Source organism: Lepus europaeus, chromosome 14, assembly GCF_033115175.1.
Source record: "Lepus europaeus isolate LE1 chromosome 14, mLepTim1.pri, whole genome shotgun sequence".
In the NCBI taxonomy this organism is placed as follows: Eukaryota; Metazoa; Chordata; class Mammalia; order Lagomorpha; family Leporidae; genus Lepus; species Lepus europaeus.
Genome location: NC_084840.1, coordinates 24,741,728 through 24,756,776, shown reverse-complemented (window position 1 = coordinate 24,756,776; position 15,049 = coordinate 24,741,728). Strand labels below are relative to the sequence as shown.

The 15,049-nt window shown below is 49.0% G+C and overlaps 1 protein-coding gene across 2 annotated transcripts; it reads right to left on the bottom strand.

The window, feature by feature from the left end:
• Window positions 1-1,665: 1,665 nt before the first annotated feature.
• On the bottom strand, window positions 1,666-14,718 carry SERTAD4 (SERTA domain containing 4). 2 transcript variants are annotated; one of them, XM_062210287.1, is made up of 4 exons: window positions 14,653-14,718; window positions 9,625-9,816; window positions 8,316-8,431; window positions 1,666-6,203 (listed from the first exon to the last, which is right to left on the bottom strand). In XM_062210287.1, the coding sequence occupies exons 2-4, from the start codon at window positions 9,797-9,799 to the stop codon at window positions 5,472-5,474; spliced, it is 1,023 nt and encodes a 340-aa protein (XP_062066271.1). In that variant the 5' UTR covers window positions 9,800-9,816; window positions 14,653-14,718; the 3' UTR covers window positions 1,666-5,471. The 2 variants fall into 2 exon arrangements, with proteins under 2 accessions (XP_062066271.1, XP_062066272.1); XM_062210288.1 differs by lacking the exon at window positions 14,653-14,718 and adding an exon at window positions 10,135-11,756.
• Window positions 14,719-15,049: the final 331 nt, after the last annotated feature.

Genomic DNA, 15,049 nt, shown 5'->3' with positions numbered 1-15,049 from the left:
TCTCCGACATGATGGCAGGGGCCCAAGCCATCCTCTTGGGCCATCCTCTGCTGCCTTCCCAGGTACTTTAGTGGGAAACTGGGTCAAAAGCAGAGCAGCTAGGACTAGAACCAGCATTCTCATATGGGAAGCCCAGGCCACAACACCAGCCTCCCAGTGCCTACTATTGTAGTAGCTTAAGAGCCCTAGGACCCCGAGTTTGACACCACCCAACCACTTAACTTCAAGGTCACTGTACAGAATTCAAGAAGGTGAACACTCTTTGCACCTAAAGGAGGGTCTGGCACTGTTGGGGCCTTCAGGGCAGTAATGGATAGCAATGGGAAAGTTACACAGGCTCACTCTGATTGCATATCCTGGCAAAGCCAGACACTCCCCCAGTATTAGAGCCTTTAATTCAGCCTCATGAGGTGAATTCCATGTGCCACCCCACTTTACAGACAAGGAAACCAGGGAAAAGTGGCTTTTTGGCCAAGGCCAGGTTTGCACAACAATGGCAGAACTAGGATTTCAAGGCCGACTGTCTGGCTCCAAACCCCACTTTCTCAGTCCTCAACTATGTATGAGAGACCCTCTGTCTCTGTGCCAGAACCAACAGGGGAGCAGTGCCTTGGGCTGAGGCCTCCTCTTAGCCCTAAAGACAGTTTGGTGGGTTTATTGCAAAGCCACACCACAGCTGACCTTAGTTTCTTACCATTGCCTCAAGGGCATCTGCAAAGTCAGGGCTGGGCTCCTGTGTGAGCTGGTGGGAGGAGGCAGCAGACCACCACATGCCTGATGCTCCTCCCATAGAATGATCTGGATGGAGGCAGTGGCTGCTAAAGCCCGGTCTAGTCCTGGCAGCCAGGGCCATCAAGTACCTTGTACCTCTTCTTTCCCAAGTTCTCATATTTGCCCACTGTCTTGGGGGATCTTTGCAGGAAGCAAGATCACAACTTAACATCTCTGTAAGTTCTGGTATGTGTGTTCTCTTCCCCAGACGTGGTGTTTTTTTTAAGATTTTATCATTTAAAATCAGGGAATAGTTATTAAAATGGGTTGAGAAATAGGGGAAATTTCATGAGAAATGACTAATACATCTCCATACGTTCTATTCATTTCATTGTGGTCAAAAGCAGGTGTTTTCAGGCTATGGATAAGTAGCTTGCATTTTCAAAATTAACAAATTGGATCAACACCCAGGGGGGAAAAAAAAAAAAACCAACCATAGACAGCCCACCAGAGAATTGTTTACCAAAGAAGATGAAGCTCATGGCGATGGTTTGCAAACACCACCAGACTAGCTTGTGTAAATTCCCTCCGTTTAGTCATCCTTCTTCAGCTTGTCACAGATACTGAAGGGAAACGCAGAAACAGGAAATTGCAGACTATTTTAAACAGCATGTTTTATTAAACTCACTTGCTGATGCACTTTATGGCAGGATGTGAGCTTCAAGTGTTCAGAACTTACATCTTTGCAAGTGCTTTTGCTAAGTGAGTTCTCCCAACTAAAAAATGGCAAGTACCCAGGGCTGGAAACCATCTCTAAACTTGCAACTGTTTCACCCCAGGTCATGTAGCTCTGTCATAAAATGGAGAAGTCTTAGAGCTCATACCTTGCTTACACATTGTAACTCTCAAGGAGGCAACAGAGGCATCTTGTAGTAACTTACAGATTCTCAACGCATTTATTTTAAACCGCAGAACCAAAACACAGCAATCATAAAATGAATGACTAGAAACCATACATCATCTCTTATTATTTAAAAACTGATTTTATTCTCTTCATAGGACAGTCCTGTATCTAGTTTAAACCATCATCGTTAGTGCCCTGCTGAATCCTTGTCTTGGACAGGACCTAGTAAAACTGGCAGAGAGGTGACAACCTTAACTACAAATGGAAGGACTTCAGAAGTTTAAGGGGCTGTCATAAAAGTGGATTTGAACAACTCTATTTTTCCCCAAAACGTTTCCTGCTCAGTTTCAGGCACGTAAAAGCCCAGCTGTATCACGTAGGCATCCTGGTATCTTTGATGTTTGTTGTGAAGTTGACGTCTCTTAACTCCCATGTCGTTTCTACTGCGTTGTCCTCTGCTCTCTTTCTGATATACAGAAAGGAAGTGATCAAACTCATGACTGGAGGGGCTGCAGCCATGCTTTGCCAGAGTTAACCAGGAGCTCTAAAAATAAGTACTTTTCATCCACTTGCTTCTGCATTTGTTTAACAAAGTAGCTTGTAAAGCTCTCTCAATTTGTGTTGTCTTAAAAGGTCAGGCCAAAGCATGCAAAGGTGTTTTACCCTAACTGTTGATTGCGTGTTAAACAGCAGCTTCTGCTGGTTTTCCAATTGTTTACTTTGCTCCCAGGCTCTTGTTCCTGCAATTCAGTCCTCAGAACCCCTTCCAGGTGAAGCGTTGAACCACAGGATTTTAGGAGTGGGAACCTAGCATGATTCCTTTACCTGTCTGAAGTGGGTCTGGCAGACCACCTTCTACAAGCACCCACTTTTAGAAAGGAAGAACAGGAGACGCAGGCTAAGGATTTCAACGCCTAGAGGGAGAGCACTCCTGGGGAGCAGGACCACCTTCATAAGCCGAGATCGCCTTTAATCTGCCTAAGAGTTTGGATTCTGCCACATCAAACCTTCCTTAAAGCCAAGCACAGCTATGCGAGGGGCTTCCTGCTGGCGCGGTCAGCAGGCTCGGGTGGTGGAGGACATCACACCTTCTCCAAGTCTCAAGAACCCAACAAATAGCTTTCACTTACTCGGAAGGGAAGCCTTGGCCACCCCAGAATAATCTAACTGGAGATGTCATGAATAGAAATGACAAAGCTGGACAGTCAGAGGCCACAGTAGGAGCCAAGAGACCCCCAAGCCCTCCGACTAGCCACAGGACAATGTTTGTAATAGGTTGGTGTCAGGGATTCTTTTTTCATAAAGAAAAATAGTTGATTTTAGGTGTTGGAAATATCCTGGATACAAAAGATGTTTATGTTCCTGGATTGGAAGGCACCAATCATTCTGCAAAGATGCAGTTCTAGTGGCTTCCACTGAGCAGCACCGCCAGCTCAGGTGAGACCTATCCACCATCACCAGCTTCTCATGGTACAGCTTTGGCCATCAGGAAAAACACTGGCGACGGTAGGAGCTTTGAAAAAGCAAAAGCGTAAGTCTTATCGTCCATATGTAAATCTCCATGAGGTCTGATACTCTTAATAAGAATGCTACATGTGACCAATGCATGAGCTTATGAGCTATCAACTTGCCTTCTCCCTTTATCAAATAAAATATTAGCTTCCAAGAATAACATCAATACGAAATTGTACAGAATACCATCAGCAATCCTTGGTAGTTATTGTAACTGTTTACAGCTGGCTCTTAGTCTTGAAAAATTTGACATTTCATAAGGGAAATAGCTAGGATTCAGTATTCACAGCTTTGTGCTACGCATTTTTTTCAGAAACTTTCCAAAAAAGGAAAAAGCTTACAACTTTAAGATACAACCTTATTGCTCACCACATTATTTATTAACATTGTGCTTCTTAAGCAACAGAAATCTAAACCTATAAGCTAGGACCATTCCAAAACATGTGTTAGATTGGCCTCTTAAAATACCTTTATTTTAAAACTCCTGTGTGGCCGCTGTCCACTACAGTTTCTAGATGCTTTAACCTTTTATGAAGGGGAGAGACTAATGGAAAAGAGAAATACAGCCAATAGCCACCTAAAATAAAAAAAACCTTAATGAGTTTTGATCCTTTTAATAAATATATATCAAGAAAACCTCACTTTATTACAACACATTCATATACAAGCATCTATCATCTAAATTTTCAACATCAAATGTTTATCAAATATTGAAAATAAAGGACAAAACAATACTAGACTATTTCGCTATAACACAAGAACATGTTTCAAAAATTGGTCCTTGTGGACAACTGCCCAAATGATCCAACTCATACACTGTATGAATGAGACCTATATTTAATATTAATAGCAATACTTTTAAAAAGCTTTATCTTGGAGAAACCGGGAGGACTCACTTATTTCCTCTGTTTGGCATTTAGTTCCTCTGGAGTTTAAGAGGCTCAAGTCCATGAGTAGGCTTGGAAATTGGAATACAGTGTAGCAGGAGCAGTTGGCTGGAGTGGAAGGCAGGCAAGTCAGAGGGCCACTCTGAACACTCTTGCCAACGCACAGATCAAAGATGTTATTGCAGAGAATGTTGACCGAATACATAGTCACTATTACAGATGAAGTCCCATTTCTCCAAAATAACTTTTCCCAGAACGAAAATCTTTACACTCTTTAAGATAAACCTCATTGATCACCACATCATTGATTAACATTGTGCTTCGTAATCAATAGCAAAAGTCATATATAAAAAACCACATGCTTTGATAATCTAAACAAGTGAAATGATGCAAAACAGACGAAAAGATAATGCATGCCACTGGTTCATGAACTTCATTGGACAAGAAACAAACCAAAGAGAAACAACCCAAAACCCAGAAAATCTAAACCCCAGCAACAGGCCATTGCCATAGAAGAGCTCAAGCAGCAAGTGCTGGTTTCTCACAGCTCTCTCTATTGTTCCCTCCGTCCCTATCAAAAAATGCCAACTCCAAACGCAATCAGGCATCAAAAATAAAGGAAGAAGAGAGATGTTGAATCAAAAGTTGAACACAATAGTTCAAAGTTAACAGTTCCCAAACCATACTGATCCACCCTGTTTTTTTTTTCCTGTTTGTTAAATCCCTGCTATAACTCTGATTCATCCTTAATTTTCACATTGGCAAAAATTAAGATAAAGTAAGGCACCAAGAATCGCCCTGTATACCGCCTCTCTCCAAGCCTCATCACCCATCACAGGCCAGTCAAGAAGCTGCAGGGAACATGGCCTCCGCGGACTGTAGACTGACGCCCCGAGACAGGTGTGTGTTTCATGCCATCACATCCCATTTGCACGTCACAAGAGACTGCTAAATACCAATACTTAACAGCACCATGAAGCCATTTCACCTAGCTCCCTGCCTTCAGTCTTTTCTTTAGAAAAAAATAACTGGATCACGTAGAAGAAGCAGACATCCTTTGCTGGTTACATTGATTGGCTTGCCAAATAACCACCTAATTAATTGGCAACCATGTTGAAGGTTCTTAGCTAGTGACAGGCTCCTTGGGGGATGTCAGAGGGGCACACTGTCTCCACCCCCCATCTAATCTATTTGTCTCTTCTGTAAGAAAACTAAGATACACTCTTCTGCATTAAGTCAACTGTTTTCTTGGTAAAAATCACCACATTGATAAGTAGCTTGCTGATACCTACTTTACAGATGTTTAATGCAATCTGCTCTTCAGGCATTAAAATGACACGGCATGTTCATGGCATAATTTTATCAGTTGTACAAAACTATAAAATCCATTCAAAATAAAATTTATGAGAGCTAATTGATCATGCTGGGCATGCGTCAAAGTTTGGGGCAAAGATGGCTCATATTTTACTTCCTTTGCTGCAGCACAGTTTGCTACTCGGTGAAGGCTCCTTTTTCCTTAAGGACTTTTTCCAAGACTCACTGACATTGTTTTTCTCATTATATCCAGTCTCAAAATAATCATAAAATTGGCCTTTGCACTCAAAAGCAAGGTCATTTCCCACAGGTTCATGGCTGAGGGGGCCACCATCTCTGCTGGTGTCATTATTTGCTTTCTCATCATTTAGTGACCTGACATTAGTAACAAAGATTTCATTGGCAGGTATCTGGCCATCACTCTTGTACACAGGTGCACTGCCTACATCAAAATCCACCTGGTGGGAACAACTCGGTAATGGTAGAGGGGGAGAGGAAGAGGAAGCGGAAGAGGAGGCGGCGTTGGAGGCACTTCCGACATTAGCATTGACAGAGAAGGGTAAATTTAGGTAGTGACCACCACACTCTTGGTAGAAGCAGCAGGCGTGGAACTTCTCACACTCCTCTTTGGCCATCCGGGGTCGTTTGCGGTAAGGGCAGTCTTGCGTCATAAACCACTCTTGGGCGGAGGCGCCGCTGAAGGAGCAGGCAGGGAAGCACCAGTTATTCTGCATGATGATTTCTCCGTGGATCCTTTTCATCAAATTGTTTATAAGGACAGACCTTCGGAGGTACACTTCTGGATCATCAATAAACTTGAGCTTTTCTAAGGACATATAAAGGATGTGGGCTCGTTCCTCAAAAATTGAGATGGTCTAAAAATCAAAAACAGGGAGAGAAGGCTTAGGACACGGACTCCATACGGGTATCAGCAGAATCGCGGTTCTTTTTTCAGTGTCTGGGTCTGGGAAGGCTATGGCCTAGGTTCCCTGTGGCTCGTTTAGAGATGGTGTCCCCGGGGCTGCCGAAGTCCTCTTTCCTCACCCACAGGGGCTCCTGTGCCCTTCCTGACTCACCGTGTGCTCAAGCACCAGGGGCCTCCGCAGGGCCCCGCCAGGTGCTCACTCTTTCATAAGCCAATGGGAAAGATGCCGAAACGCACCAGGAACGTAAGCTGTTAGAAGCCAGGAGAGCAGCTACTTTGGGGAACAGGGTACAGTGACTAGAAATGGGCGCAAGGAAGGATTCTGGTTGCTGGCTGCATGTTGGTTACCTGGCAAGGCTCAGTTCGGTGAAATTCATCAAGCCATACTAGGATACGTGGGTTTTTTTTTCAATGCATGTGTAAACAGACACACATGCACACACAGACACATATGGTCAGAGATGGTACACCAATAAACGGTTTTTTTTAAATGCCAAGATGCAGGTCATAACGGGCATACTGCACAGCTGCTCCAGCCTACGAGGAACTGGCTTTTAGCGCTGTCCCTCGTTTAGCCCTCTGGGTTACAACGACTCTTGTTAGAGAAGAGAACAAGAGTGATTCCTGAGGCTCAGCAGGCCCAAAGCAGGCTTCCTGTGGGGGCCAGGCAGGAGAAAAGATGCAGAGAGGAAAAGAGAGGACTTGCTCCTGGGCCATGAGACAGCCACAGCCACAGCACCGTGCCGAAACTAAGAAGGAACTCAACTGCACAGAACCAGTTCTCCGAGGTCACGGGAGAAGCGAGCGGACGGCATAACCTGAGGAGCTGTGAGCGAACCGAGTCCAGACTGATCCGTGGAGGGACTCCACGTGCAGGGCAAAGCCCAGTGTCTGTGGACGCAGGCTCACACCAACATCGAAAGGATGGGGGCTACGGAGGAGGCAGAGGGGAAAATGAACTGAACATTCTCCCTGCATTTCAGGTAATTATGGTCTGGGGCTATACCCCCTGGATTTAATCACGGATAGTTCTTTCAGGGAAGGCATCATTAAGAAAAAAGAATCGACTATTTCAGAAGCTTAGTTTCCCACTTTCCCGCATCCTGTTATCTTCCTACTGTGCCAGGGAGCTTCAGAAAGTTGGTGGATGCAAAGAACCAAAAGCTAATGCCAGGGACAGGCATTTGGTGTACGGGTTAAGACAGCCCATGGTGAAGGGCCTGTGTTCCAGCCAGTCCTGGCTCCACTCTCTGTCCAGCTTCCTGCAGCTGTGCACCCTGGGAAGCAGCAGGTGACGGCCCAAGCAGCTGGGTCCTTGGCGCGCACGTGGGAGACACGGACTGAGTTTCTCTCTTCTGGCCTGGGCCTGGCACAGTCCTGCTGGCTGAACTGGCAGATGGGAAAACTCCACCTCTTCCCCTGATCCTGTCCTTGTCTCTGTCTGTTTCTCTCTGCCTTTCAAATAAATTTAAAAACATTTTTTAAAGATAATGGTAATTTTCCATGAACTTTTTGAAAGTCCCCTCACACATACAAGTTAGCTTTGGTCTCTCCTGGGAATGAATTCTGTATTTCAACAAACTTAACGTATGTCGTGAATGTCCAATGAAGCACATTTTCCTCCTAGCAAGCACACGAGATGCTGAGTCTGCCCCCAAGAGGTCAGGACAGCCCCCCATGGGCACCACAAGAATCAGAGCTCGGACTGCGGATAGCAGGCAAGGAAAGAACAGAGTGCCTCCCCCACTCACGGAGAGAGCAGAATCCCTGTAACCCTTAACACTACGTGGGAAATATTAAATCATAAGCAAAGAAGACATTTGTTGGCTTATATAATTTTGTTATTTCTAGGGGAAAAGATCTCTTTCTGGCTCTCTCTCCAAGTACTTATGAAAAATAACACAGGGCCCAAAAAAGTGACAACGATTAATGTGGCTCTACTGAGAAGTGGCTCATGTTCATTGCTTGGGTGAAACAATTTAATTTCTGGAACTGGATCAAGCAACTGTTACTTAAGTATCTTAAACTCTTAATAAAAGTAATGACTATTAAGAAAACATACTTTATGGCTACAGCTGCTGAGTGGTGGGTGAAAATCCTCTTCTTCCACATACTTCCTCTTAAAGTATGTGATCTTGGATGTTGTTATAGGATTTGAAATTCCCCTGTAATGTGATCCTGTGGTAATAAATCAGATATGACAAATGACATGCGGTTTGCCAGAGGTTCTCCAAACAAAATACTTTCCTTTCCTTTCCTTCCAGAGGATAACTTGGCTGCATATTTGTCTGTGCATGTGGTGATTAAAAATAAACATTTATCTTGATAGTTGCTATCACATGGAATCCTGACCCAGGCTAGGTGAGGATTTCTGGGCAATTACAGAAGAAAATGACATATTTCAGCATTTACTAAGTTTACTTAATTCTAGGCACAGGCAAACATCAACATTCATAAAAGGGAAGAGTGTTAACAACTCTAAGATAACATGACTATTCATTCAAATTGTTTAGTTACATCCATGATAACATAACACCACTGTGCAAAGGATACATGTTAACAGTAACCACTGAGAACCAAAGGACTTCCCAGTATCACTGGCTCTAGGTTACTGGACAGATGATCACCTACACACTGAAGTTATGACATTCCTTCTTTCAAAATACAAAATTTAAACTTGTAAGGTAACTAGGATCCTTTTCACTCTCAAAAATGTAACAAGTCAATTATGACTAAAAGTAGGTCTACATGTTATTAAAGACCACAGCTTTGAATGCTTTTTTTTAAATCAAAACATGCTCCATTGAGTACTTGTTTTATATTCTTTTTTTTTTAATAGCCAGCACTACACAAAAGTCCAAACTAACTTGTCTTAGACTATAAGAATAAAAGACCAGGAAGAACACATTTCTGTTTTCTTGGCTTTAAAATTGTTCCCCTGCAAGACCCAGTACCAACGGCGCACTTCTGAAGAGAAGAGGCACATAGCTGCTGGCCGAAGGAGCAGCACTGACGTCCCTTTACGTCTCACAGGACACAGGTTTCATTGTCACGCCCACCAGGGCTTGCATAGCCTGAAAGAACCCTACAGTCCACCCAAAACCAAACCCAGAGTTTCAATATTTGGTTTGGTTCAAAAATCTAGATGCATGACTTAGATGCAAAGGGGCACAGGTGGACGCAGGTCTGACTGCGATTTAACTATCACTTCTGTCATCCCCTGGGCACCCTGGGCTCGCTTCCAGAGGGGCGTGGGCAGTCCTGGAAGCCCTGAGAGCATTAGCTCTGGGCTGAGAAGAGCGCCCCAGCCACCACCTCCCGTCCACCAGTCTGGCCGCAGAGGGCAGCCCAGGAGGATCAAGGGGGAATACCTGCCAGAGGGGGCCCGGCCCCCCGGTCTCCCTGCGAAGGAGCCTGGGCTGGCCCCGGGGGGCTCAGGCCTCTGTAGCTGTCAGCCTCCCATAGCGTCTGGTATCCGGCAATTTCAGCAGCTCCTTCCGAGACAATGGGCTCGCAGAATCTATTCATGGACAGAACCAGAGTCATCGCTGACAGCCTCAGATCTGGAAAGAAAAAAGGGGAAAGAAAATAGCGCTCCTCCTGAGCAGGCCAGGGGACGGGTTTGGCATCTTCGTCCCTTTGCTTTGGGAAACTTTTACTTCTTGGTCCGCCCCTTCACCCTGCAACGTTTGATTATTTTTCCAGAGAAGACCTCGGCAAACTCTCTTGCTGCTACTAGCGCAGCCTCCGTGTTCGGCATTCACGGGCGGCTCTTTAAAACCTCACTTCTTATTGTTCCCAGATTCCCCTCAGCCCTCTTCCAGACAGCTGCTTTGCCTTCTAAACACATTTTCCTCCTGACCTTCCCGCAGAAAACGTACCGCTAAGAGGCAGGGCCAAAACCCTTGCGCTTCTTTTCTATTAATAAGGCAAAATCAATTTTCTAGTCGATCCCCTGGGAGTCTCCTTTGATGAAATCCACTAATCAATCAAAAGAAACGGGTGGGGAGGCAGAACCCTCCACCGTAATTCCAACAGATGCTCAGTGTGTTCCGCTGCCCCCTGCCCCCTCCTCCTCTGCTTGCCAAGGCCAGCTCCTCTCCAACATTCTGGGGCTCCCTCCAGCTTCTCCCAGAGCGCGGCAGACACAGAGACACTTGGTAGTTGTTTCCACCAGCCCTGATCGGCCTGAACTGGATCTGCCTCCAGTCAAAACACTGCGAGATGAAGACAGAAAATTGGCTCCAGTTTCAAGCCGTGAGTTGCAGTCCCACAGGAGCCAAGCACAACATCAACGGAGCAGGCAGAATATTAAACAGGAGCCAGGGCTCCGGGGCCAGAGGCAGCCAACAACTCTTCACACTGCAAAAGCCCAGACACAAGGCAGGAACTTCCCAAGAGGCAACACCTCGCTGCCCCTCCCTCCAGTTCACGCCCTTCCTCTGGTCCAGCAGGCTGCGGGGCACCTCTGCCCTGCCCCACTCCTGGGTCTCCCATACCTGGGCCGGTGGTGGCAGGGGTATGGGGGGGGGGGACACACTTCCTGGGCATTCCTTGTCTTCACCTGGTCCTAGGCTGGGCTCAAGCTGGGGTGAGGAGTGAGTCCAAGGGAGAAGAAAGTCTGCGATTAGAGCGAAACGACTGAGGGGCCAGCAGAGCAGCGTTACTTAGGAGACCAAACCTCCTCTCTCTGACTTCGCAGTTTAAAGAACTGTCACCAAAGAGATGTCAGGCCTAGCTTTCTGAAGATTGACTGTCTTTCAGCTACACACCAAGGGTCTGGTTCTCGCTTTCTTTTCCAAATGACACAGCTCGTGTCGCTTTGCGGAGGCCTCTCTGATTGTCTCGTGGGAGACTATCATTACCTACATGCTATGACAAGGGTCCACTCCCAGGGAAACGCTGGCAATCGCCAGGGGAAGGGCAAACAGCTTCATTAAAGTGACAATGTGCTGGGGCTAACACAGCAGCTCTTGGCAGCAATGACTCGATCTTTCACCCAGGCCTCTCTCCCTCTGGTCTCAAATGCGGCTCCAACCCCAGTGACGAATGAAGCCAGGCTTTCTGACATACAGGAACCGCATCCAGGTCAGTGGCTAGAAGGGGGCTGATCTGGGCAGCTAACCCACCTCCTCCTCTTTCACAAAGCTCTTCCCAGAGCCATCAGCAGGGGCTTACTAGAAAACCTTGTCACAAAAGAGAAAAAAAGGTTCAATTAATTTTCTATAAAGAAATGGTGGAGCATACCATTTACTTTTCTCTTTGAGGCATCAGCCAAGAAATTTAACCTAACATTGATTTATCAAACTTAGCTGTTCTCCCACTCCTTAAACTTCATATCCAAGCAAGGCATCAAACCTCCTGGTATTTTTTTCCTTGAAGGCGCTCATGTGATGATCCTATCAGAAAATGCTATTGCTAGGAGTTTGCAGGCGCTCATGTGATGATCCTATCAGAAAATGCTATTGCTAGGAGTTTGCATCAGTCGGTAGCCCTCTCCTATCGGCAGCAACCATTAGTATCCAGCTTGAAACTGGCACTCACTTTTCCAAGCCCTGGCCTGCGGAGAACTTTCCTGACAGATAAACAAAAGCAGGTTGATAACCCCACACCCTTTAGGAAGGAAAAGCATTCTCAGGCTCCTCGTGTTTACTAGGACATCCTCCATCCTGGACTGTTTGATGTTGGTCACTTTGTTTATATTTCAATGACTTTGAGGAGTAGCTCTCTTGATTGTCCCGGACTCCAGAGTTGGTATGTGTTAGTCTTGTTCCCAGCATATGAAATTCTATCATTATGCATTTGAACTTGAAATGTGACATAATAGTTTTTATCCTGTTTGTTTTGTTTACAATATCTAATTTTGGTAAGGTTTCCTTTTTTTGAATTGGAAACCGGTTACACGCAACATCCTAAACTGGGGAGGCTGCGTTCTGCCAGTGATTTATGTAAATCTGAATAAAACATGAATGAGTTGGGATTACTGGAGAATGGGGAGGAGATTTTGCAATGGAGTCTTCCTGGTCTATTTAGAATTTACACCAGGATGTTAACAAAGTAAGAAGGGAAGTTTAGCGCTCATGCAAAGCTGGACTGTGCAGTACTAAGCACCATTGTTTCATGGGAATTTTTATCTGTAACACATGGAAGGATCCAAACTGGCATTACTCCCTGTATGAGATTTACATTATAATTCTGCTGCTGAATTCAGAAGTTCAAGACCACAAATTTATGTGCTGTTAATTTTAAAAATTTCAATGTGCTGATAACAATTAAGTACAGCCCCAGGGGTATAGATGGTGGCAACATTTATTTCTTTACCGGCAGAGGCAGGCAGATCCAAATGGAGGATGTTCAAAGTGTGTTTTGTCTGTGCTTAGAATTACCAGCAGGTGCTTGAGAGTCTGTTCTGTCACCCGAGTGGATGTTGTGGAATGAACGACCTCTCAAACATCCCCAGGAGACTGGGGGCTAAAATGTCAAGTTCTTCCAGCAAACATTCATAGCAAAGTCACCAGGCATTTCTATACACATTGGTTCTTCCGGAAGAGTTGGGCTTGTCAGTTCTTTGGTGCCACGGTGGTGCTAACAGGAGCAGCTGGCACACTGGCCAGGGCAGCCCTGAGCCAGTGGCCTCTGGACTCTAAAGGGGGGAGGGGGGCTTCTGGTCACTTTGTGCCCAAGCCTCTCTCCTCTCCTGTGTCTTCGGAGAACGGGCAGCATTTTCTGAAGCGCATCACAGCAGTCAGGGAGCACTGGCTGGAGCCCAGGAGCCCAGGGGAGCTGCAGGGCTGCGGTTGCCAGCACAGCATTCTCACGCGTGTGCCAGGTGGAACCAGCCCCCTGACCTCCGCATTGTCCCTAACAAAAATCTCAACAGCTTGTCTGGCTCGTGGCGGTGTTGGAAGGGGCCGGTGGGTGGAGTGACAGCCTTGAACCCTTCCAAACAGACAGATGTCGCTTTCCTGCCAGTCCCTGCGGTACACCTGTCTGCCCTGGGAAGCGCATTTCTCTGCCCCAGCCCCGCGAGGCCGAGGGCTTCAGGTTGGGCGGTGGAGTTGGGGACGCTGTGCTGGAACCCAGGGAGCACTGAGAGGTGCCGGGGTGTCCGAGGCTTGGTTCGGCCCCCGACTCTTCCCAGCAGAGGCCCAAGGTCAGGGTCCTGGGTTTGGAAGGTCCACCCCCTGCAGGCGGGCAGCGGCTACGGCGTCCAGGCTCGTGCTCGGATACAGCCCCAGCCCCCGGGGGCGAGCGCCGCAGCCCGGAGCCCCTTCCCCAGCTCGCGAGCTGCGCGTGAAAGTCACCAGCACCCCAAGTGTCTAGGAACAAAGGCAAGTTGTCTTTCCACGGTGCCAGAGCCCTGCGCCTCTCCTGCAGAATAAGAGCTATTATTATTCTTTCTTTTCGTCTCCCTCTTCTTCTTCTTCTTCTTCTTTTTTTTTTTTTCTTAAACCAAGTTTCCTTCTAAGGGAAATAAACACCAAAGGTAGGATTCCAAGGAAGTGACTCACGGCGGTTGGCAGGGCTCTGGCGAGGCTGGCCCGGGCTCCGCGCTCCAGCCCGCAGCAGATGCCGGCCCGGCCTCCCTCCTCGCCGGCCCATCCCACCCGGAGCCGCGGCCGCCGAGCGCCCCGAGCGCGCACCTCCCAGCGGTCCGAGGCCGCCGAGGCCCCGCTGCTGCGGCCGCAGCTGGGCATTCGGGAAAGTTGCTGGGACCCAGGAGGCGGGAGGGAAGGAAGGGGGGAGAGAGGCGGAGGCGTGGAGCCGGCGGGCAGCAGCCCCAGCCCGCCGGGGAGGTGAGCTGAGGACAGAGGAGCCGCCGCCGCCCGCAGCGCGGCTCGGCTGCCTGGGAGGAGGGCGCGGGGGCGGAGGTGGCGGGGGACAGAAGGTGTCAGCTCCCGCAGCGATTCTTTTTTCTCGCAAACGCGCGCTCCTGACATCCACAACCCCTCCCTCCCCACCTGCCGTGCGCCGCGGCGTCCAGATCTGGGGACCTCCCTCCTGCGGACCTCGGTCCCCTAGGAGGAGACCCAGCGGAGGTCTCCCCCCGCGAGCTGCTGGCCGCACCTGCCCCTGGGGTCCGCTCCGTGCTCGGGGGCGGCAGCCGGAGCAAGCAGCCCCGGAGGCGGCGGCGGCGGCGGCGGCGGTTCCCGCCCTGGGAGAGGCGCCGCGGCGCACGCCAGCCCCGGGAAAAGCCCGCGCCGCCTCCGCGCGCAGCTGTGCCCCGGCCCCCACGCCGCGCCCGGGTCCCGCTCCGGCCCGCCGCCAGGCCACCCGCCGGCCCCGGCGCAGCCCCGGGGTGGCGGGGGCGCGCGGGCGGGAGCCCCGGGGCACCTGCCCTCGCCCTCCGAGCCGTCCGGCCCTCCGCCCCCGCGGCCCGCGCGCAGCCCGGCTCTTACCGCGGGGTCAGCGGGGAGGCGGCGGCCGCTGGTCCGCTCCGGGCTTGGCGCCAGCGCGGCCGCCGGTGCACAGAGGCGCGGGTCCCGGCCCGGCGGCCCGGTCGGCGGCGGCCGCTGGTGCGCGGCGGGCGAGGGTCCCGGCAGGTCCCCGCCGCGGCTGGGGCGCTGCGCCGCCGTCGCCGCAGACGGTTATGGTAATGAGCGGCTGTGTCTAGCTAGGAGCGCGTGAAACCCGTCAATCCTGTTTGCCATTTCCCCGTGGATTTCCGAGGAGAGGCTGTGCAGGATGCCCCCGGGGCGAGAGAGGGAACATGACAAGCGCCCGCGCTCCCTCCTCCTTCGCCGCCGCCGCTCCTCAGGAAGCACACGGGGCGCCTTCCCCTCACCCCCACCCCAG

Coding starts and splice junctions, on each gene's coding strand:
- SERTAD4 (XM_062210287.1), bottom strand. CDS start 9,799: ATGACTCTGGTTCTGTCCATGAATAGATTCTGCGAGCCCATTGTCTCG. Junction 8,432..9,624: donor GGCCGGGCCCCCTCTGGCAG/GTATTCCCCCTT, acceptor TTATTACCACAG/GATCACATTACAGGGGAATT. Junction 6,204..8,315: donor TCAGCAGCTGTAGCCATAAA/GTATGTTTTCTT, acceptor TTTGATTTTTAG/ACCATCTCAATTTTTGAGGA.